This window comes from Chiloscyllium punctatum, chromosome 15, assembly GCF_047496795.1.
Source record: "Chiloscyllium punctatum isolate Juve2018m chromosome 15, sChiPun1.3, whole genome shotgun sequence".
NCBI lineage: Eukaryota > Metazoa > Chordata > Chondrichthyes > Orectolobiformes > Hemiscylliidae > Chiloscyllium > Chiloscyllium punctatum.
In genome coordinates, this window is record NC_092753.1 from 74,578,416 (window position 1) to 74,603,454 (window position 25,039).

At 39.5% G+C, this 25,039-nt stretch overlaps 1 protein-coding gene across 2 annotated transcripts in view; it reads left to right on the forward strand.

The window, feature by feature from the left end:
- The window catches only part of epha3 (eph receptor A3), a 244,619-nt gene that overhangs the window by 147,425 nt on the left and 72,155 nt on the right, over window positions 1-25,039 (forward strand). For both annotated transcript variants that reach the window (XM_072585485.1, XM_072585486.1), the window contains exon 5: window positions 2,141-2,476. In XM_072585485.1, the coding sequence (XP_072441586.1) occupies window positions 2,141-2,476 (336 nt within the window). The remainder of the gene's footprint in view (window positions 1-2,140; window positions 2,477-25,039) is intronic.

A 25,039-nucleotide genomic window follows, 5' to 3' on the forward strand; every position in this document is an offset into this window, starting at 1 on the left:
TAGTTCTGGAACATAAGGCTAAGTAATATTGCCAGAGTGATGTCAGGATCCAAAGCAGTACCCACTGCAATGGTCTAACTGGCTATTCAGCAGCATCATAAAGTAAATTTATGAGTTTTAATTGTGGCATGCAAAGTTCATAACTATTAAAAGTGTCCTGTTAAATGGGGAATGGACATTTTGCAGATTACATTTCTTGTTGAAGTTGCTTACCACTTTACAGAAGATAATACACTGAATAGAACAATTTGTAATTTTGAGAAAATGTTGCTCGTGGTACAGAGAATCTCAAGTACTGTCTTCCCTTTGATCCTATCAATTTTGTGGAACATTCTGGAGTGACTTGGACCACCCAGAGAAGAGCTTGGCTTGGGAAATCAAAATTACAGTCTGAGAAATTCAGCAACCAAAGAAAAATATCTAGGAATGTGATCCAAGTCATTAACACACCGATAAACCTATCAAACCTTTTTTTATGAATTGGCTAGCATAACAGCAGGGCATGACCAAAGATAACTGCAGTATGACAGATGTCCCATAAATTGGACCCAATCAGTTAATACCTCATGATAAACATGGAATTTCTCAATGTGTTACTCTTTTGTGGCAGACTGTATATTTAGTTCTGTTATCATGAAAATGTACTTTTTAGATTAACGTTCATACCCAATAGTTCACATCCAGTTATATTTAGATTTCTCCCAAAACATCTTTCCTGCTTGACAGGGTGGATGCTGAGGAAATATTTCCCTGGCTACAATGTCTGGGACTAAGAGAAAATGTCTCAAGATAAAGCATTTCTGACTAGGACAAGGAAACATTCGTACACCCAAAGAGTTGCCAATCTTTGGAATTCTCTACCCCCTAGAGGATGTTCTGTCATGGAGTATAGTCAAGGATGAGCATGTTTGGTAGATTTTCAAACTTTGAAGGGAATCAAAGAATATGGTATTCTGGTAGGAAGGTGACAAGGATCAGACATGATCATATTAAATGAAGGAGCAAGCTCAAAAGTCTGCAAGGCCTATTCCTGCTGCTATTTTGTGTGCTTTTCTATCTACTTTTCACTGGGATGTGAACCTATTTCAGGCCCTCTGTAAAAAACAAATCACATAGAAATTTCATATAAATATGTTGGTACATGTTTCCCAAGATGACAAAGCATAGTTTCATCTATCATGATGCAACCATCATCAAAAGGAAAATCAGAAGCTCGAAGTGTAGTGCTTCACATAACCTCATGCACACATGAAACATGATGCAAACTGTGGTGGCTATTTGTTACCTGATTGGTTGATTAAATTTAAAGTCTCAAGCAGATAAACAGACAGCATATCAAGCAACATCCAATATAGATTCCTGATGAAGGGCTTATGCCCGAAATGTCGATTCTTCTGCTCCTCGGATGCTGCCTGACCTGCCGTGCTTTTCCAGCACGACACTCTCGACTCTGATCTCCAGCGTCTGCAGTCCTCACTTTCTGCTAGACAGCATATCAAGTCTCTTTAAGTACGACAGTGCAGAGGCAGCAGAGTAACAGAACTTATTAGAATGGGATGCATAAGAGAAGCAGCAGTTTTGTACCAATGCCACTAGGGGAAACCAATCCCAGTCCTAAATCCTCAGACATCAAAGTGAAATACACCCAGAGGCATTCAGATAGTGATTTCTAACCTTGCTTTACAAAATGAAAGAGAGTTAGGAAATATGAATTTAAGAAGAATTAATAAAGTATCTGCATACTTCACAGTTGTGTCGGTTAATCATTGACACATCGTGCTTCTGATACTTTTTTAGTATCAATTTTTAGTAGAAGGATTAATAGTTAATTTCAGTCTAAGATGAAGAGTGAATATGAAATCCCTTAAGTGTGATATATTTTCTTCTGCTAATAAAGCCAGACATTGCTTACGTTTCTTTGTCGGTGAGGCTGAGGGCTCAAAGGATTAAACCAAAATTATTGTAAGCCAAAGTTAATTCAAATATTATTGCAGACTGAAGAGTCAAATGATTGTACTATTTCCCCACAGCTCTGGGCCCAAATATGAAAATGAAGTGTCTTTGTTGTAGAACAATGAATTGTGATGGTTGTAACATTTCCTGTTTTTCTAATTTTCTTCCTTGACCTCTTTGGTCCCAGGGCCTCCTTCTATCCCAAGGAACGTGTTTTCCAACATCAATGAGACATCAGTCATTTTAGACTGGAGCTGGCCGACTGATGCAGGAGGCCGCAAGGACGTCACCTTCAGTGTCATCTGTAAGAAGTGCACCAGCGGTCCGACACAATGTGAGCCGTGTATGAGCAATGTTCAGTTTCTCCCTCGGCAGACAGGTCTGGCCAACACTACGGTGACGGTGGTCGACCTGCTGGCACACACCAACTACACCTTTGAGATTGAGGCGGTGAATGGGGTGTCCGGAATGAGTTCGGTGCCACGGCAGTTTGCTGCAGTCTCCATCACCACAAATCAGGCGGGTAAGTCACTGAGCTTATTCCTCATTTGAAGGGTAAAGAATCCAAAAGGCAACACAATGAAGTACATATGAAGAAACTACTTCCAATACTCACAGCGCCAGAGACCTGGGTTCAATTCCCACCTCAGGCAACTGTCTGTGTGGAGTTTGCACACTCGCCCCGTGTCTGTGTGGGTTTCCTCTGGGTGCTCCAGTTTCCTCCCACAGTCCAAAATGTGCAGGTTAGGTGAATTGGCCATGCTAAATTGCCCGTAGTGTTCGGTGAAGGGGTAAATGTAGGGGAATGGGTCTGGATGGGTTGCTGTTTTGAGGGTCGGTGTGGACTTGTTGGGCCGAAGGGCCTGCTTCCACACTGTAAGTAAGTAAGTAAGTAATCTAAAAAAACAAGATATTTAGTGAAAGGACGGGGGTGATGAGTAGAGAAACTGTTTTGTGTTCATTCACAAGATCTGAGTGTGGCCAGCTAGGACAACAATTATTGCCCATCCCTAACTGGCCAAAGAGTAGTTAAGAGTCAACCATGTTGTTGTGGGTCTGAAGTCACATGCAGACCAGACCAGATAAGGATGGCAGTTTCCTTCCCTGAAGGACACTAATGAACCAGATGGGGTTTGTCTTGACAATTGGCAATGGTTTCATGGTCATCATTGGACTTCCAATTCCAGATTTTTATTGAATTCAAATTCCAGCATCTGCCATGGTAGGATTCGAACCGGGGTCTCCAGAATGTTACCTGCATCTCCGGACTAATCGTCTGGCAATAAAACCACTGAGCCATCATATAGCAAGCTGTTATGATCTGGATTGTATTGTGTAAAATAGTGGATGGAAATAGATTCAAGATGACTTTCAGATGGAATTGGTTGTTCGTTTTAAAAGGGAATATCTGCCAGGCTATGGGGAAACATAAGGGTGGAAGGGGCTAATGAGAGCAGGAACAAACACAGAGAACCAAATGCTGAATGATTCTATGAACCTTTCCATAAGGTATGTATATATTGTTTTAAAATTGTTATAATGCATCAGAAGTATATCTGAGCTCAATGGATGTGACAAGACTTTGGTGCTGATAATGAGGTCTGCCCTTAGAAAGCATCTTTATACACAGTATAAATTAGAATCTATCTATTCTTGGGCCAGTCAATCAAGTCTCTGGATTGGATTGGATTGGATTGGATTGTAAGCCTGGTGATGCCAGTTTGAACAATTTGTTCCTTGAAACTTATCAAAAAGAACGAACATTGGACATATAATCGGATTACTCTCTGCACTCGAGTCACAGAATCACTGTGCTTTGAAAGCGAGATGCCAGATCAATGTTATGTGCACATTTAAGTCACTGGCTGTCCATTCCTCCTTCTAGTTGACTGTAATGCTGAAGAAACAATCCTCTTATCTTTACTTACGTGTCTGTTTGAGTTGTGCTATCATTCAGTTTCCTTCTGACAGAACCTATTATTTACTATCTATGCTACTTAACTCTGTGATCTGCCTGTATTGCTCGCAAGACAAAGCTTTTCACTGTGCCTCGGTACATGTGATAATAAATTCAGTTCAATTCAATTCAACAAGGCTAATTGAGTCATGTTGCATTCTGCGTCTTATAGGATAACTTGGATGAAGATATGCTGAGCTGCATAGCTCCCATCCTTTATAGTGCCTTGACTTTGCAAAATAACTCAGCCCTTTCAGCTAAGCTAATACTGTGATAGTAATGCCAAAATAAAAGGTACATTAACACAGTTAATTCTGAATCAGGCACTAGTTTTCTAACTGCATTTGCCTTAACATTAATTCCAGTCTGTAATAGTTAGCCTCAATAACATAGTCAAATCAAGACCTCATGATGTCATTAGTATTTACTGAACTCAAAAATAGATACAAATGGGACAAAACAAAGAAGTATTAGTGTTTATCATGAACACAATTTTACAGTTATGACTTTTTCATTGATTTTGTTTGCCAATTATAAAAGAGAGAAACAAAAATATGAAACATTCAATTGTAAGATGCAGCAACTCTAATGATGAATAATTCCTATTTACTTTAATTTTGACATATCTTCTCAATCTTTTCTCCTGGAGATGCAGATCCATGTTAGTTATTGATGACTGGTAACTCGCTTGCACATCATTCATTGACTATTGGAGTAAATCCTGTCTCTCGACTATGATCTACTTCAAATGGGAGCCACTAGATAGTGATCATAGATGGTAACCCAGACCAACTTCTTCCCTCTATTCCCAAGACCACTGAGATCTATTGTAATATTCCCACATGACACTTCATCTGAAATTTATAATGAGGGGATTAAAGCTGAAGTTTTAAGATTAGAGTGGTGCTGGAAAAGCACAGCAGGTCAGGCAGCATCTGAGGAGCAGGAAAATCGACGTTTCGGACAAAAGCCCTTCATCAGGAATGAATTATTTTCCTGCTCCTCGGATGCTGCCTGACCTGCTGTGCTTTTGCAGCACCATTCTTAATCTTGGCTCTAATCTCCAGCATCTGCAGTACCCACTTCCGCAAAGCTGAAGTTTCCCTAGTCTGTATGGCTCATGTATTGAACACTATATAAATAATGTGACGTCAACAGCATTTCAGTGGCTGAAAATTCTGCTGTGAAATTCTGCTGCCCTCTTTCCTGATGAAGGGCTTTTGCCCGAAACGTCGGTTTCCCTGCTCCTTGGATGCTGCCTGAACTGCTGTGCTCTTCCAGCACCACTAATCCAGAATCTGGTTTCCAGCATCTGCAGTCATTGTTGTTACCTCACGTATTGAACAGTATGGAGTGCAAAAGATGGTTTGGTCTATCCATTCTTGTCATTGCTTGTAACACTAGTAATTTCAGTTGTTTAAATCTGTTTCACTTATGGCATAAGAGCAAAATAATATTTTCACAAGGATATATTAAGTAATGTGTATTTATTGAACAAGTATAAAATGATAAAATAGAAAGTATAAATTGTATATCAACATAACATAAATATAGGTTTGCACAAATGAAAATAACCTATCAGTTTATTGTTTTTAATCATTTATAGTGCTTGTGCTAAAAGACTTACATAAAAACAGCAGTTGTTTAACTTGGATAAGTTTCCTCCAGTGTTGGCTTAAAGGCCCTGATCAGTATATTTATTTTTTTCATTCTTTCATAGAATGGGAGGTTGCTGGCAAGGCCAGCATTTGTTACCTATCAGTGTGAGCCACCTTGAACTGCTCCACTTAATCTGGTGCAAGTAAACCTACACTGCTGTAAGGAGGAAGTGCTTAGATTTGGTCTTAGCAGCAGTGAAGATCTTGTCAGGATTGTGTATGTGGTTTAAAGGGAAACTTACAGGTCATGGTATTCCCATGTATCAGCTGTCCTTGTCTACAATGCATCTTAAAGTTGGTGTGCATTGCTGCAACTGTGTGCTGATGGTGGAGGCGCTGAATGTTTAAGGTGGTAGATGAGATGCCATACGAGTGGGCTGCTTTGTCCTGGGTGGCATTGGTTTGCTTGAATGTTATTACAGCTGCACTCATCCTGGCGGGTGAAGGGTATTTGACGTGGCCTGTAGGTAATGAACAGGCTTTGGGGAATCAAGAGGTGTGTAATCACAGCAGAATTTTCAGCCACTGAAATGCTGTTGTAGTCACAATATTTATATAGCTGTATCAGATCAATTTTAACAGGCAGGATGTTTGTAGTCGGAAACTTAGCAACAGTATTGCCATTGAATGTCAAGATTCTCTGTATTGCAGATGGATGTTACCTGGCGCTTGTGTGGTGTGGATGTTATTTGCTCCTTATCAGCCATAACTTGAATGCTGTCCACATGTTGCTGTGTTTGGACATGGATTGGATTGTAAGCCTTCAGTATCTCATGACATACTGGCATTGGAAGCAGTCCAGAGAAGGTTCACTAAGCTAATACCTGGTGTGGAGGGATTGTCTTATGAGGAGCAAGGGCTGAACCAGTAGGAGCTTAGAAGAAAGTGGGGTGACTATGCTGAAACATACAGAATTCTTAGGAGAATTAACAAGATAGATGCAGAAAAGGTTATTTCCCCTTTTGGGAGCATCTTGAATCAGAGAGCATACTTTCTGAATAAGAGGTTGCCTAATTAAGACAGATGAGGAGGACCTTCTTCTCTGAGAGTAATGAACCTGTGGACCTCTTTAAAGAAGAGGACTGTCAAGGCTGGATTATTATGGATATTCAAAGCTGAATTAGACAGAGTTTTAATTAGTAAGAAAATTGTGGGTTAAAGGGAAAAGGAAGGAAAGTTGGCTTAAGGATTATCAGGTTAGCATGATCTCATTGAATGGTGGAGCAGATATAATAATCTGAATGGCGGGATAGATATAATAAACTGAATGGCTTACTTCTGCTCCTATGCCTTATGATGTTATCTGAGGAGCATGGAATCATGTGAACATTGTGCAATCTTGTGTGAATATTCCCACTTCTGACCTCATAATGGAGGGAAGTCATTGGTGAAGCAGCTGAAGATTGTGGGTTTGGAACATCACATTGAGGAATTCTAACAGCGTTGTCCTGGGACTGAGATAATTGGCCTCCGACAAACGCAACCATCTTCTTGTGTGCTCAGTTTAATTCCAACCAGTGGAGATGTTTCCTGATAATCCGCATTGCTTCAATTTTGCTCGGGCTTTTGACATCACACTCGATCAATCACTGTATTGGTGTCAAGGTCAATTACTCTCACCTCCCCTGTATAGTTTAGTTCTTTTGTCCATGTCAGAAGCAAGGCTGGACTGAAGTCAGGATCTGAGTGACAATGGTGAAGCACAAACTGAATATCATTGAGCAAGTAAATGCTATTTAAATATCTTTTGATAGCAATGTTGATGACATCTTCCATCACTTTTCTAATGATTGAAAGAAGGCAAATGACCACACTGGATTTGCCCTGCTTTTTGTGCACAGGATCTACTTAGGTAATTCTCAACATGGTCAGGAGTAAACCAGTGTGGCAGCTAATGGAACAACTTGCTAAGTGCGGCACAACTAGAGATGGAGCATAAATCTTTTAGTGCTGTTGTTGGGATGTTGTCGAGTCCATAGCCTTACAGTATCCAATGCTTTCAGCTATTCCTAGATATCACATAAAATGAATCAAATTAGCTGAGGATTAACATCAGGGATGTTGGAAACCCAAGGACAAGGCAGAGATGGATCAGCGATTTAGCAGTTAAGGTTTAAGATAGTTGCAACTGTTTCAGTCTTTCTCTGTCCCACTGATTAAAGGTTCATCAGCTTAATTTCTCACCTGAGAAACAGTACCTTTGACAATGTGGCACTTGTTCAACACTGCGCTTAACATGTCACCCCAGTCCAACACTGGCACGTTCACCTCATGTCGACCTAAATACAGTGCTCAAATCCGGATGGGAGGGGTACTGTGTTTTGTGTGCAGCAGGAGTAGCCAAAATGTAAATGGATTTAGAAAGATTGGGTTCACAATTGTTGAGCAAGCTCATGGGATCTACCTGTGCAAGACAAAGGCTGAAAGATGTCACCATCATAAGAGCAAGTCACAAGGAAAAGTTTCAAAATGGCAAAGCAACATTTTGAGCTAGAAATCAAAATAACTTAAGGATATTATTAAAGCAATAATGCACATGAAATGTAATAATAGGATATACTTGATAAAAAGGCATATAAAATGACAGGTATAACTGAAGGATTCCTCTTCAATTAAGTTTAGTATTTTCAATTAACAGCTACTACATTTCTAGTTATCTGATATTGTTGAGATGATTGGCAGTAGAATAGGGTGCTCCACCATTAAATGTTTACAGAGGCAGATGTCCAATTAGTTCCCACCCAAACATCATGCTGAGAACTTGGCACAATGGATTCTAAGTCAGAAAAGTAAATCGCAGGTCAGCACTAAACTTCCTAAACCAGTTCCAGGGGAAATACTGGAATCAGTACTTTTTTTTCGCATTTTACCATGACATCTGATCTCCCTCAAACTTTTTGAGAGAAGCAAGTTATATTTTAACAGAACCAATCTACGTGAGACTGTGCTGTGTAAAAATTGTTAGTTCACCAAGAGATCAATAATGAATTATATCACAGGAGGAGGAACACGTAATGTTCTATGATCATGTGGCCTTAGAATAAATGGTACAGATTGTTACAGCCCAGTTGTACTTGTTAAATTTTTTGAGAGTTATGGCTTTTGAAAATGTTCACACACTTGGCTACACCCCACTGTTCCCTAATGTTCAGTGAAATAAAAACAAAGTGTAAAATTCCTGCTGTTATTTTAATGAAAAACTGGAGTCAATGTAAGATTGAGTTTTTTTGTTCTGTATTCATATCGGCATTTTTGCTGGATTCAAACTCCCCTCCCGTAACCTTAAGAGGCAAAGTGACATTGCCTAAGAATTTAAAACATCCTAGGATTTTGATGAAATTTTATGCCAGATAAATACAGTGTCGACAAGAACAGGTCAGAATTAGGAATCTTGTGGTGAATAATTCACCTCTTGCCTGTCCAGCATTTACAATGGTAGAAGTGGAGATGCTGGAGATCAGAGTCAAGATTAGAGTGGTGCTGGAAAAGAACAGCAAGTCAGATAGTATCCGAGGAGCAGGAAAATCAATGTTTTGGGCAAAAGCCCTTCATCAGGAAACTAGAGTGATAAATTCCTGATGAAGGGCTTTTGCCCGTAACATCAATTTTCCTGCTGCTTGGATGCTGCCTGACCTGCTGTGCTTTTCCAGCACCACTCTAATCTTGACAGCATCTAAAAGTCACAAGTCAGGACTGTGATGGAATACTCCCAACTTATAGAGTCATAGTCATAGAGATGTACAGTATGGAAACAGACCCTTTGGTCCAACCCAACCATGCCAACTAGATATCCCAACCCAATCTAGTCCCACCTGCCAGCACCTGGCCCATATTCCTCCAAACCCTTCCTATTCATTTACCCATCCAAATGCCTTTTAAATATTGCAATTGTACCAGCCTCCACCACATCCTCTGGCAGCTCATTCCATACACGTACCACCCTCTGTGTGAAAACGTTGCCCCTTAGGACTCTTTTATATCTTTCCCATCTCACCCTAAACCTATGCCCTCTAGTTCTGGACTCCCCAGCCCCAGGGAAAAGACTTTGCCTATTTACCCTATCCATGCCCCTCATAATTTTGTAAACCTCTATAAGGTCACCTCTCAGCCTCTGACACTCCTGATAGCTCAAATCCTCCAACCCTGGCAACATCCTTGTAAATCTTTTCTGAACCCTTTCAAATTTCACATTTTGGGAAAGTAAATCTTAGCGGGACTTATACACTTAATGGTAAAGTCCTAGGGAGTGTTGCTGAACAAAGAGACCTTGGAGTGCAGGTTCATAGCTCCTTGAAAGTGGAGCCACAGGTTGGTAGGATAGTGAAGGCAGCGTTTGGTATGCTTTCCTTTATTGGTCAGACTATTGAGTATAGGAGTTGGGAGGTCATGTTGCGGCTGTACACGACATTGGTCAGGCCACTGTTGGAATATTGCGTGCAATTCTGGTCAGTTGAACTTGTGTGAATAAGTGCAGCTCTGACAACACTCAAGAGCTTGACACCATCGAGGACAAAGCAGCCTGCTTGATTAGCACCATATCCACTCCGGCCATTCTGAGTCAGTAGCAGCAGTGTGTACCATCCACAAGATCCACTGCTGAAATTCACTAAGGCTGCTGAGACAGCATCTTCCAAACTGACAACCACTACTATTGAGAAACACAAGGGCAGCAGATACATGGGAACGTTATGAGCTGCAAGATTTCCTTCAAACTACTCACTATCCTGACTTGGAAATATTTCATCATTTCTTCAGTGTATCTGGATCAAAATTCTGGAATTCCCTCCCCTATTGCATTGTGGTTGTGCCTGCAACATGTGGATTGTAGTGATTGAAGAAGGTAGCATAGCCCCCACCTTCTCAATGGCAACTAGAGTGATAAAGTCTGGCCAAGCCAGCAACTCCCACATCACAAGAATGAATTTTTATAAAAAGTTATATAAATATATATAATTGTATAACAGTTGTTGTAACCATTTTGCTTATAAGTGTATTAACTAAGAGGCTCTTTATAGAACATAGAACATTATTGCGCAGTACAGGCCCTTAGGCCCTCAATTTTGCTCCGACCTGTGAAATCACATCCACTCCCTCCACACTGAGTCAGCAACAGCAGTGTGTACCATCCACAAGATCCACTGCATTATCTGTGCAGCTGAGACAATACACCATTTCCTTTCTCATTGACAGCAATAGTAACATAGCATAGTTGCCCGTATAATCCATCAGTAACCCGATGCATATCAGGGCGCATTACAAGGATTTATTATGTGAAGACTTTAATTTGTTCTGAAAATAATATCCTGTATCATGTCATTCAATATATTGTGTGTTCATAAGAAGCTCAAAAGGATGCAAGCTTTCAAGAAGTGCCTAATACAAGGATAGTATTGGTTTTAAAGACATTATGAGGACATGTTTTGTGAATTCATACCTCTAAGAAATACTTTGTGCAAGAATCTTCTCAGTGGCATTAAGTTGGTGTCTTTCCTAAGGCCTGCCTACTTTCACAGTTATAGCCTTATTGTTAGGAACACACATCCTACAAGAATGTAACAGTATTTTTCCCCCTCACCAACTCACAACTCATTTTTCAGGAACACATCATCTTACCTTTTTCACTGTACAGTGGTGTATTCAGCAAACTGGATAGACTAATTTGTGTTTGAATCACTGTTTATGCGTGTAACATGGAAGCTGACAAAACCTTGACTTCATTACATTTGTTGAGTGAACAAAAAGAATGCTCGAAGGGTTGGATCGGTGATAGCCAAACACAGCTGTCTTTGGGTTAGAACCAAAAGACATCTTTTGCCTCTGCAAATCTAATCCAGGAGAAACTGGAGTTTGGAGTTTCCTTCTGGAATGGTGGGGCTCCTTGGGAGGCAGGTTAGGTAATCTCCAAATGGGAGTGAAAGCTGCCGATTTCAGGTCTGGGTTGGGTGCAAGACCTGTCTTTGTGCACAGGCACTATGTGGAAGATCAATAAAAATCGAATGAAACAAATAACAGTCCTCTTGCACCTTCCCTGCCACACATGCACTCCATGCCCGTTCATACCAAGCCATGCCATCTCATGCCCCTATTCCCACCTGTGTTCCTCTGCTCATATTCACAATTCTACCTTGTACCCATCTACCTATTCACATAGCCCCATACTCTCCATGTCACCTAATGCCCTGCACCCACCCCCACAAACCTTCCATGCTAACTTATTCCCTTGTACCCACATCCCATTCTCCATCATACCTCTTATGTCAACTCATGCCCCAGTCTTTGATAATCTCCTTACACCCAATGCCAATGCAAACTCATCAAACGTCCATCATTTGCAAAATTCAGGAGTCATATTGTCATAAAATGAAGTTATCCTTTTATTGATAATGCAATGAAAAAAAAACTAATAGTTAAAAAAAAAGAATACATTGTGATTCCCTCAACTAAACCTTCAGAAAAACAAACATTGGTATTCTACAACCATTTAGAGATGTAAATAAAATTGTTTATTTAACAGGCATCCTACAATGTCAGGTTTCATCTCAAATCCTGTAATGCTAGTTCCAGGCTCATGCCAACAGACAGAGGGTGGGATTAGGGCATTCAGCTCAATGATCAGCGAGGATCATGTTGAATGGTGGAGCAGGCTCGAAGGATTGAATGGCCCACTCCTGCTCTTACCTTCTATCTGTCTGTGAAAAAACATCGATTGACTTTCTAAAATAAACTGAACCTTTTGTTTCGGTTTTAAAATCCAGAAAGTCAAATCATTTAACAACTTTAATAGTTCTTGGACACCTTGACAGTTCTTTGACAGCTATGACAGTTCTCTGACACTTGATACTTTTAGTTGAGTTAAGCAAATTTTAGACACATTCATGCCTATTTTTAACAATCTCAAAGGTAGCCCTTGCAAAATGTACCTTTTGCCCTCCACCCTCCAAAGAAAGGCAGCTGCAGCCCCTCCCTGAAGGGCACTTGACCCACCCTTCACCCAACGTCAAAGATGCCCTGTGGCCTTATTTAAATAAGCACCTCACCTCTCTGAAAGATGTATCTTCACTATCTAAGCAATCCTACAAAATTCAGAATTGCTTTCAGCATGTCTAATATATACACGTCAAGTTCCATGGTACAGTGGAGACAGGTGAGATGTAGCTGGCCAGCTGCCTCTGTAAAATGTACAGATAGCCCAGACTAACAAGTTCAGTCCCCATTATTATGGGAAGTGCCGCACTCATGAATACTTGTGAATTCAGACCCTTTCTATCATTTTCATCAGAGCAGAGAACTACTTCTTGACCATGACAAAAATTAGGGCCATTGTGTTCAGGCTTGGCAGCATGTGCTGGCAGGAATTTGGCTAAATCTCCTTATTTAACTTGAGTTGGAGTTGTATCCTGTAGCTGGGAGTATTTTGACAGGCAGAGATCGCCTCATATGAGGTCAGTGAAAGACTGAAAATGGAGAACCTTTTGATTGGACCATCCTTGCTTGACTAGATGTTAGACCAATCACTGCTGCTGATCTGTCAGTCCAGTCTCTGAAGCAAAGGTGGCACTGAGAAGGATCAGGTAGAAGGAGATCAAAATCTGTGCCGGACTCCACAAAGTTTCTTTATGCTAAACTTTTGATCAGCTGTAGTAAAAAAGTACAGCTTTCTTTTTCTGACTGAAGAATGTCACCAACCCAAGTCAATTACAAGTCAAGAGCAATGGTACTCAAGTCAGTTTGAGTCTCAACCATTGACTTACTTTACGAATGTCCTAGAAGCTATCCTTGGATACCAACAATGGAAGTTCTGTTTTTTATTTTATTGCCTCTTTCAGCACTTGAAAGATGCCTTCCACTAAATTGTATACATTCAGGAATGTAACATTGGTGAGAACTGCTCTTTTAAACCCCTTCCAATGATCTCCTATGAAATAGAATGTTCAACCATGTGCATCACCACTGCTTTAATCAATGTATTTAATTTGTAATCTTGTCAGCAGAGTAAACTTTAGGTAAATATTAATTGTATCTTGTGCTCCATTGACTTTGCAGCCGATTTGAATTATTTTGGAATGATTTCCCACCTTTCAAAGTTTGCACGTGCAAAATGAATTTTTAAGTAATTGAAACAAATTGATAATTGTTGTGATTAAAATGCTTTAATTTACTTATTTAGGAGCCTTGCGCTTTCACACTGGGTGTAAAGATACTGACCAACACTTTCCTTGTCAATGCACGTCTTTATGTAACTCTCAAAAATATGAATCCCTCTTGCTCCTCACTTGCTTGTGCAGGGTAAATGTTGATGACAGAGACATTTTTACATGTATAAGTTTGCAAGAGAGCCAATCGAATGTTTCATTTTTCTATCCTTTTCCTATCCATTCTTTATTAACGTTGCAGTACCCTATCCTAAAGGGAACTTTTAAGTGCTGCATCTGGCAATTCCATGACTATATTAAATCCTGTCAGCTTGCACAACCAAATGCTGTCAATCAAGTCTGAGTACTAAACTTTCTTTGTAGTACATAGGGTAAGAAAGAAATTAGGCAACCCCACCTCTTACTGTTTGAGCTTCTTGAACACAGCCAATGAACACAAGAACATTTTCTGGAATTTCAGAAGGGTTGATTATGAAGTAGTATTTACATCCATTGCACCCTGTCCCGGTGCCTTTTCACTGGGGAATCCATTCTTCTGTGATTGGATTCCAACATCTAAAGGAGCACATTAATTGTGAGAAGCTGTTTCGACAAAGGCATCAGAATGCTTTATTTTTCTGATTATTCATTCACCAACAAGGGCCTCACTGACAGCCAGTTGTCTGGAAGAAGGTGGCAGTGAGCTAACATTGACAACCATTGCAGTCCAAGAGTGAAGCTACTTTCGTATGTATATATTTTTTTTAAATGGCTCTTGTTAATATTGCTACCAGTTAATTCCCAACTTCTTTTCTGTTTGTGGATTTGTGACAAAAGGTTTCTGCCCATTCTGATCTTCAGAAAGAAGTACTTTTCCAGTACCAAGCCAATCCTAAAATGAATGTACCATCATTTTAAAAGCTGAATACAAATGCAATTAAAAAGTGGGGTGGGTCCTCTTTGTCAATCACTCTGGTTAAATCATGAGAACATGTTCGCAGTTTCAGATTATAGCCATCAGAGGAAATAAGAGAAAGGCATGCATTTTGTGAAGTCTCTTTTACAACCTCAGAACATCAGAAATCACATTATAACAAATGAAGCATTTTTGGATTGTAGTAACTTTTTGTTAATGCCAACACCCAATTAGCAACCAAGAAGCTTCTAGAAACAGCAAGTGGATAAAGACCAGATGGCATATTTTTCAGAACTGCAGAATAAATATTGACTGAGACACTGAGATTAAACCCTTTGTTGAAAACGTGTCATGGATCTTTTACATCCCCCTGAGAGAGCAAGCAAGGATTCGAATGAACTTTTCCCTTGAACAATAGTGTGAGAATGCTCCCACATGAAACTGAACCAGTCACATTATGCGTAGACCTTTTCAGTTGCTGGAGATGGAAGGTGCTCCATTGTAGGAAATAGCGTAGCATCCAATTGGTAAGGTGCTTGCTCACACCAGTCTGATTTTAAGGCAGAACTATAGCTATCATTCCAACTGAATCATGGGTTGGTCTTATTAGATATCACACCAAATCATTTAGAATAACAGCCTCTGCCTTGGATGGATAAAAACAGCAGTTCAGTGGTTAGCACTGCTGTCTCACAGTGCTAGAGACCTATGTTCGATTCCAGCCTCTGTGTGGATTTTGTTTCCTCTCCCTGTGTCAGCATGGGTTTCCTCTGACTGCTCTGGTTTACTCCCACAATCCAAAGATGTGCAGTTTAGGTGAACTGGCCATGCTAAATTGTCCGTAGTGTTCAGGGATGTGTAGATTAGGTACATTAGTTGGGGTAAATGTAGAGTAATAAGGTAGGGGAATGGGTCTGGGTGGGTTACTCTTAGGGAGGTTGGTGAGGAGACTTGTTGTGCCTAATTGCCTGATTCCACACTGAAGGGATTCTCTGGAACCAAAAACAACTGAGGCCATGAATCTGACTTCAGCTGATAGTAGAACATTCAGAACATTCCCTGCAGCACATTTGAGCTCATAGTCTTGACCGAAAGTGTGTGCTGAAGGTAAAATCAAACCCTGATGAATCTTCACCATCACACTGTTGTTTATCTAAGTGAAAATTTTTCTTTTTTTAAAAAATTACTTCATTGTAAGTTTGACATTTTAGATTATTTGTTCCTGGAGAGTGAACACCACAGGCGAGGCCAACATTTCTGTCCTGTCCCTAATTGCTGTTGAGAAGATGTTGCTGAGAAATAACTTATGACAAGGTCACTGTACAGTTTAATTTATGTTGCATTTACAAGAGATTATTAATGCAGTGGAAATTCTGTCTTAACTGCAGAGACATTGCTGACACTGAGGATGAAGAAACGTCTTCAGTTTTCTTTCTATTTTAATTTCTATGATTCAATGTGTTTGGGCAGTGCAAGACGGCTGCCTTCAATAGGTGTTTGTGCAGGCTTGGACGACAATACCCATTAATTTTATCGCTGACACTAATAATATTTGAGAGAATTTTGGGGAAGAACATTTCTAGAGGCCATCGATATAAGATAGTCACCAAGAAGTTTAATAGAGAACTCAGAACAAACAATTATACTTGAAGAGTGGTAAGAATGCAGAACACACTGCCAGGGAGATTGGTTGAAGTAAATGGTGTGGATGCTTTTAAGAGGAAACTGGCAAGAATTTGCGGGAAGAGGGAATCAGTGCTCATGACAATAGAGTTAGATAAGAAAATATGGGATGAAAGGAGCATGAAGGCAGCATAAATACCGGCAGTCAGTGGTTGAGCTGAATGGCTTTTTTTCTGTGACATATATCAAGCCATACATTACAGAAACCGACCCTTCAATCCAACTCGGCCATGCCTACCAGCCAGCCCACTCTGATCGAATCCCATTTGCCAGCACTTCGCCCACATCCCTCTAAACCATTCCTGTTCATATACCCATCCAGATTTAAATGTTGTAAATCAGCCTCCACCACTTACTCTGGCAGCTTATTCCATTCACGCACCACCCTCTGCGTGAAAATGTTACCCCTCAGGTCCTTTTTAAATCTTTTCCCTCTCATCTCAACCTCTCGTCTTGGACTCCCCAACTCTAGGAAAAAGACCATATCTGATTTAGTCTGACACATAATCCTTTTGTAAAAAGAAAAAATGCCGCAGCCCTTGCTAGAGCTGGGCTACATTAAGTGGACATTCTCCCTGACCTCAATTGACATTTGACAGATCTCAGCACTGACTGCACAGAGTTGCCATCTTTATTTATCTTATTGCTGGGAGAAAGTTCACTGTGGCCTTTCCCTTCTCATGTAGCAATAAAGCAGTCGCCTATATTGGTGTGGTCTGAATTTAACAGCTCCTGAATGTTTTGATCATCTTCCTGGGTAACTAAATCTTTATTTTTAATCTACATGATGAAGGGGAGATTTATTGCTTGATATGGATTTTCCCCCTATAGGTGGCCATAAAATGCTGTTCAAATTATTAAAAGCAATCTAATGATATGATATAGTAAGATTGTGCTGCACTGACTGTTATTACAGCTGTAGCGCATTCAGTTTAGGATCTAGAAGTGTTCACTTTATAAGGGCATACATCTTTTGACAATCAAACAGCCCAGCTATAAATAAAAATGTAACTTTTCAGATTGGTTGTAACTTCCAGCTAGAGGAAGACAAAGGATAGTTTTTATTTCTGGAAGCATGGCAGACAAAATGTTTCTTTATAAATGCAGCAGTCTGCTGAAACGATATGCAAAATCTGAAGTCGGGCAGGAAGAGTAAAGGCTGGTTTGAAAGCTGATCTGAGAAATAACCAGTCACTGGATCTCCTTTTCCAAGGTGCACAGCATCTTGTTCATTTTATTTTTGAACTGTTAAAAGTTCAAGGCACTGATTTTATGTGTTTTGTACCCATTCAGAATGACAATAAGCAAAGCACATCAAGCTGCCTTCAGGGTGATTGGAAATCGCTACTACATTTACAAGGCTTGTCTCAATGTGTAAAATGAGCTTTGCTTACACTAGTCTATTTATGGAGCTGATCCACGCCAATGTTCTTCAATGAACATTTACCAAAGTATTAATAAAATTTGACCATGCTGAGTTCCTGATCTAAACTTAGCTCCTGGTGGGGCTGCAGGTTGAGCAATTCAAAACAGCTCCTTTGACAGCACTTTCCAAACCTACGACTATTTCCATCTAGAATGACAAGGACAGCACATCCATGGGACTGCCACCACTTGCAAATACCCTTCCAATCCACTCAACATCTTGAGTCACTAGGGAATGTTGAGTATAATGGATGAGATTACATCAATCAAAGTACTGTCAGATTTGCTCAAGGTAGAGGATCTGAGTGCAGCCCATCTGATTTATTGACCAGGTTGTAGCCACGGGAGATCTAAGGGAATCTTAGCATTGAAATCCCTAAGTAAGGTGGAAAAGAATTTGATGAAGGAGGGCGGTTGACCTGTTACAAAATATCTTCAAAAGAGGTGCAATCTGACTTTAACGAGTGAATCATGTCCATATAAATTCATAGATTTCAGCAACAATTTCAAACCAATCTGTTTTTCTTCCCTTCTTAAACCTGATAATGATATTCCAACTCGTGACAGTTGGGTGTTAAAAACAGCAGTGCCATTGCAAGCTTGCAGATTTTCCCCTTGGCCTAACAGCCAGAGCAATATGCTCAGGTAAAATTTGCTTAGTATCTCACTTTAAACATTTTCACTATGTTTTCTTGGGCCTGAGACAAGTACAGATGTTTTAAAGTCAACATGCAGATTGGTTCTGTGCTTTTGTGAGAAGTTAGAGACAAAAAAAACTGCAGATGCTGGAATCCAAGGTAAACAAGCAGGAGGCTGGAAGAACACTATAAGCCAAGCAGCGTCAGGAAGTAAAGTTGACCCAAAATGTTGACTTCTCCACCTCCTGATGCATGCACATGCGTTGAGTGTTAATATATGTTTAAGGACTGAAGCAATTTATTGGATCTTGATTTCTGTCTGGGTTGCTTTTGATTGGGCTGGCAATATCATTCCCCCTTCAGTGGTGTAGAGTTTTGGTGGTGCAGATAGGGTTGGACTGAGCTTGCCTAACCCCTGCCATGTCAGCTGTTGTACTCTACATTGAGTCATGTAGCTTTACTGAATATGGTTGGAATTGAGCCACAAAAGAAAAAAGAATGGCCATTACCAAGTTCCTGCAGTAGCTGCAATAGCTCTAAAAGCCTTACTGGTGGATCATTGATGAATGATGTTTGTGGTTTGCAATTTTGCACCATTGCTGATATCCAGGGGTAGCCTTTTCAATGTAAACTTTTTTTAAGTCCTTGCAGACTGGTTGAGGGGAGAGGCTGATGTGGTGATTAGATGTTAAGTGGCAAGAGAGGCCATACCAGGAAGCTAGAAACCAAAAAAAGAAACATAACAAATGGATTCATATATCTTGTTTTCCAAGCATTTGTTGATATTAGAAAAGCAAAGTCTGCCTTATTATAAAGGGGTGAAAACTGCCTTTTCTCTCAGTGAGGCACTCACACGCCATCGTGAAAGCACTTTGTCTCTCCTTTTTACCTACAAGCAAACTAATCATTTTTTTTAAGGTTTCAAATTCTATAAATTCCATTCTTGTCAGCTCATTTCTCCATTAAAAAAGAAACAGCCACAAAGGTTGATGAATTGTGAGTCTGTACCCTTCTTCCCCAGACAATAACAATCCCCTTCACTCAAGACTATGTTCACCACCTTCCTGATTGCAGACTCCCACAGTCCTGCTCAAATGTTAATGCCTCACAGATGTTTTGCAAGAATCCCAGTGATTTCAGGTGTGAAACCTTATTTGTACAAATGGAACTTACTACGTAAAATGCAGCAAATTCATTGCCCCATGTCTGTCTTATGAGAGTGGAATGGTCTTATCTGTGATGCCTTCACAATTACGTTGCCTATTTATGCTCACTGTCTGGCCTCATACATGAAACGGTCAAGGACTACAGGGCTCCTATGTAGAAAAAAAAACAGAAAGAATCCACCATTGTAGTTGGAAGAAAATTTAAACCATGGAATGGCTTGATTTCAAGAAGAGCAGGGAGTTTGCCTTGGTATTTTGGCCATTGTCTGTCCCCTAGATAACATCAATAAGAAGAAAATGAATTATTTGCTTATTCATTTTACTGGTGCCTGTGGGAGTTTGCTGTGCAAAAATTGCTTGCCATTAAAACAACTGCACTTTAAAAATGCCTCACAGGTGACAAAGTACGTAGGTACACCTCAGGTTGTGAAATATAAGATTCTTTGTTTAGAGGGCATATTTTAACACATGGAAGCAGAACATAGTCCACAATATGTTGTTACTATGAACATTACTGAGATTTAGTGGTGACTGTCAGTGAGAGAGATGGGGCAGGATGACACATCCTCAGTTTCATTTCTGGATCAATGCTTCCAACTTAACCTTTGACATTTACATGTTTCCTGAATGTTTTCTATTCCCTGAGCTTCCTTTTTCTAATTTTCTATTTCCCTACTTTCCACTTCCAGCAACCACCTATAAAAAATGTGCATTAGCTGAAAGTTCACAGATATATTAAGGTTTCATTACTATTGTCCCAATTCAAGTGAAGCCGTCTGTAACAAAGAGAGGCAAGAAACATTTCGTATGATAGCAATGGTGGGCAGCAAGCAGGAATGTTGTTTAGTTTGCTCTTGCATACTTACATTGGAAGATATTTTCATGCATTTCATGATGAAAAACAATTTATTAGGAAAACTGCTGACTGTATTTACAATAAAGGAATGTCATCAGGCAAAATACTTTCTTTAACAAAAATGTTTTTATGAGTGGATAGATAACTGAAATTATAGAGTGTGACAGAGAACTAACTCAATATAAGAATGGGCTTAATAGGTGTATAAACTTTGTAGGAATATATTTATTCAAAAACTGAGCCTAACTAATGGATAAGTTTATCATTAGACCATCCATAAGCACTAGAGAGAATTTTGAGTATGAGAGAAACTTTGAGAGAATTTACTATGTTTAAGAACTTGTCTTCTTAATCATACACTTTGCCTCAGTGTTAATTATTTTAATTATAATCTTGTATTTTACTAAAGTAAGAAAACTCTATAAAGTTGAGAAGAAAAGGCAGATTCATCAGTTTTGCTCATATACAACAATGTCAGTGATGACTTGAAGGACAAATGATCAGCTTTGCCTAAAATGATTCAAAAGCTCAAACTAGATTACTTTTCTGTAAACTTATTTGACTAACTATATTGTACTTATTGTGTTTAGTAAACTGCTATTAGTTTCTCACTTGTATAAACAGTATAGTATACTTACCACACACCGGCAAATTGGTCCATGTCACAAAAATGACAAGTGTAATTTCTGGACATAATCTACCGTGTTCCAAATATCTTTGGAGTGTTTTGACTGCTAAGCAAAACCTATCCATCAGAAGCTTTACTGATTGTTTCAAAACTCCGATGCCAATTTTGGCAAAACCTGGACAGAATTTGCAGCTGGCATGCTGCACTGAATTGCTCTTGATCCATTCTTGGAAAATTTACTGTCCTTAAAATGATCTTTGCTCCTCATTTCCATATAATCAGACTTAGAAGAATGGATAAGTCCGTCTCCCTTTCCCTATTCCTATTGCTTCTGGGATTTACCTTCTGTCTGCTCCAGCTCATCTTGGAACCAGCCAGGCCACTGAGTTTCATTGAGATGTCTAGTTGATGTTTACAGCTCACAGGTCATATGTGAACAGGACCCAAGGATCAATTTAGTGTGAATTCTGACATCTATCTTCAGGAAGTACTTGTCAAAGTATCATTGATTTTGGATCCTAATCATAACAGTGCTTCTTCTTCCTGTTCCAAAACATTCTTTAGTCCAAGGATGGTTTTCATGAAAAGTAAATCCTATTCAATAAAGTTACTGGGGTTTTTGTAGACTGTAACTAGTAAGGGACATAAAGGGACTGCTGCATATATGAATTTTCAAAAGGCATTCAATATGGCTCCATACAAAAGCTAACATGTAAGATAAGGACTCATGGAGTTGGGAATAGAAGCCCAAATCTTCCAGGTTCTGGAAATTCAAACACTGGATATTGGTTCAAAATGTGCACCAAGACCCTGCAGACTTCCTGATGCATTGACTCCTGACTCCATGAAAACTACCATCCTACCCACTTCCCACCTAAAACCATAGGGGCTTTTGGGGGGATGTCACTGATATTTCTGAGATTTTCTTCATTAACTGAATTCTGAGGATCCTCCATTAGAATTTTGAGCAGAGTAATTGGAAGATTTTTTTAAAATGTTGGATCTGCGCCAGGAAGAGAGGTTCCAATGCTGACCAGACAACTCCGGCCAATGCACTATCATGAATAGGAGATGCACAGTGGAGAGAAATGAGGCATTTTCACATTGGCAGGCTGTGGCTGGTTTGTAGATGTTACACAACTGGTCGGGATTACCAGCTATGAAAAGGACAAAAGCAGGCTATCAAAAGATTTGAACATTTTGGGTTGAATCCTCATATCAGTAAGAATGGGAGGAGCAGAACTTTCATTCAAAAGGAATTCTGTGTGTGATAATATTTAGTCAATTAACAATGCACACTCAAGAGGCATGGCCAATTGTGCAACAGAACAGGAAAGGAGTTAGTTCATGATGCTTGAAGATCCAAATGCCATATTGGATGGCAGGTATCTACCTCCTGCAACCAGCAGTTTTCTCTGTGAGAGGAGGGTTCAGAATATGAACTGCTTCCACCAACTCTCCTCCTACTGCACCAACATCCTGGGAGATGCATGCTCAACTCTTCTTTCCACCAGCTCATCACAGTCCTCAACTCCCTGATATTTCAAAAACCCACTTACCTCCTTTTTGAATACTTACAGTGATCTACAATGCTCTTTCTTTTCACTTTAAACTACAGAAGTATGATTTTACCTGATGAAGTAAGAAGGGATTATTACAGGATTATGTTGTGAAAGAAATAGATATACACATTCTACAAACATTGCCCGATAATCATGGAAGCTCAACCTGATCAGTTTTCTTATGATATTGTTTTATTATTCCAAAGAAGTAAGTAATACTTTTATTGTAAGGGATCATGCTGACTACATTGAAGGTAGTTTGTTAATTTTTGATTCCAGTGTATGGAAGAATTCCAGACATTTTTCACAATAAACACAGCTAACAAACACAACTCACTCATAGAAATATTTCACAACATCGCTATAACAATGTTCCATTTTAAATGCTATTTGGAATTGTTTGAATGGTGAAATTTGCAGTGATTTTAATTTTAACATTGAATTTTTTTGTTTTACCAAATCTTGCTTATTCCAGTCAGTAGTATGCAAATAATATATTAAACTATTTGACTGATGTACTATGTACTGATACATCCTGTTCCTGACATTGCATACTTCTAATAGAAATAAACTGTACGTGATGATCAAGCATTTCAATTAATTTGCAGGACTTGCTAGTACATTGAAAATATGTTCCTGCTACTGGCTACCTTTTATCTTAGCCTGCTGGACACACTTTCCTCATTCCTGAAGAAGGGCTGATGCCCGAAACGTCGATTCTCCTGTTCCTTGGATGCTGCCTGACCTGCTGCGCTTTTCCAGCAACATATTTTCAGCACTGGCTACCAAGAACCATGATTTGGAAACAACTTCATTTCCGACTTTTGTCCTGGTCCTGGGAGTTTCTCTGGGCTCTACAGCTAGAGTAAATAGATAGAACATAGAACATAGAACAATGCAGCACAGAACAGGCCCTTCAGCCCACGATGTTGTGCCGAACATTTGTCCTAGCTTAAGCACCCATCCATGTACCTATCCAATTGCCGCTTATAGGTCGCCAATGATTCTGACTCTGCCACTCCCACAGGCAGCGCATTCCATGCCCCCACCACTCTCTGGGTAAAGAACCTACCCCTGACATCTCCCCTATACCTTCCACCCTTCACCTTAAATTTATGTCCCCTTGATCAACAGTGTGGTCAGTGAAGGATCATGTGGGTGGTAGTAAAAGTGGAAAAGCAGAATATTGTTTAAACGGCATTCAAATTGTCAATACAGAAATTCTGAAGGACCAGCGTTTGCCCATGTAATTGGAATGCAGTTTCATGTAGGTACCGCATATTGCTCTACAAAGCAGTCAGCACAAAAGGGATGAGCCAGATGGTGTGCTCTGTGGGTTGAAGTCACGTTGTATTAAATATGAATCAGAAAACAGGATATTGCAGATGTTGGAAATCTGAAATGTAAACAAATGCTGCCGGCAATACTCAGCATGTCAGGCAACAACTATGCAGAGAGAACCAGCATTAAGATCTCAAGGCAACATTGAAGCTGCTTGGCCTGCTGAGCATTCTCAGCATTTTCTTATTTTATTTTGTATTACGTCCCATCCTCTTTACTTACTTACTTACTTACTTTGGAATAATACAACAACTTTATAAAGCCCTTTGTTGTTAACGTAAGAAGGAAAACAGACCTTTTGATGCACATTTTAACCCTTTCATTACAAAGATCACAAATTTCAACCACTTTAAAATAAAACAGCAAGTTGTTGTAATAATGTATACATATACAGGATCAAGGTTGGTATGAGTAGCCTTTCCTATTCTTGATGTTTCTTTGTGTTTTCAAATAAAGGTATTTTCTTTTAATCTAAATGGGGTGCATATTAAATACTTTAAATGTAGAGTTTACAATTGAAATTTGAGGTTCTGGTAACTTGAAAACCAAAAGATACATCAAGTATTGAAGATTTTGGCTCCTATCTTCTGCTTCCTCACCAAATGTAATGATGGAGCTGAGATTTCAGGAAACCCAGACTCCTAAGTTTAAAAAAAAACTATTTCTATGTGCCAGAGTGAGATATACCACATCCTGAAAAAGGGGATATGGTCTTAAAACAAACATCATTACTGATGTTTTAACATCTTCATAGAGGGCTTGTTAGCTTGACAAATAAAAACTAACATATGTTACAGTTTATTTATCTTAGAAGTATGCAATGTAGAAATACCTGTCATGGAACAGGATGTATCGGTACATAGTCCATCAGTCAAATAGTTGAATATATTTGTTGCATTCTACTGACTGGAATAAGCAAGATTTGATGAAATAAAACAAATCAATGTTAAAATTAAAACCACTGTAACTTCACCGTTCAAACAATTCCAAATACAATTCAAAACGGAACATTGTTATAGCGATGTTGTGAATTATTTCTGAGTGAGTTGTGTTTGTTTGCTGTGTTTACTGTGAAAAATATCTGGAGTTTTGCCATACACTGGAATCAACAATTAAAAAACTAC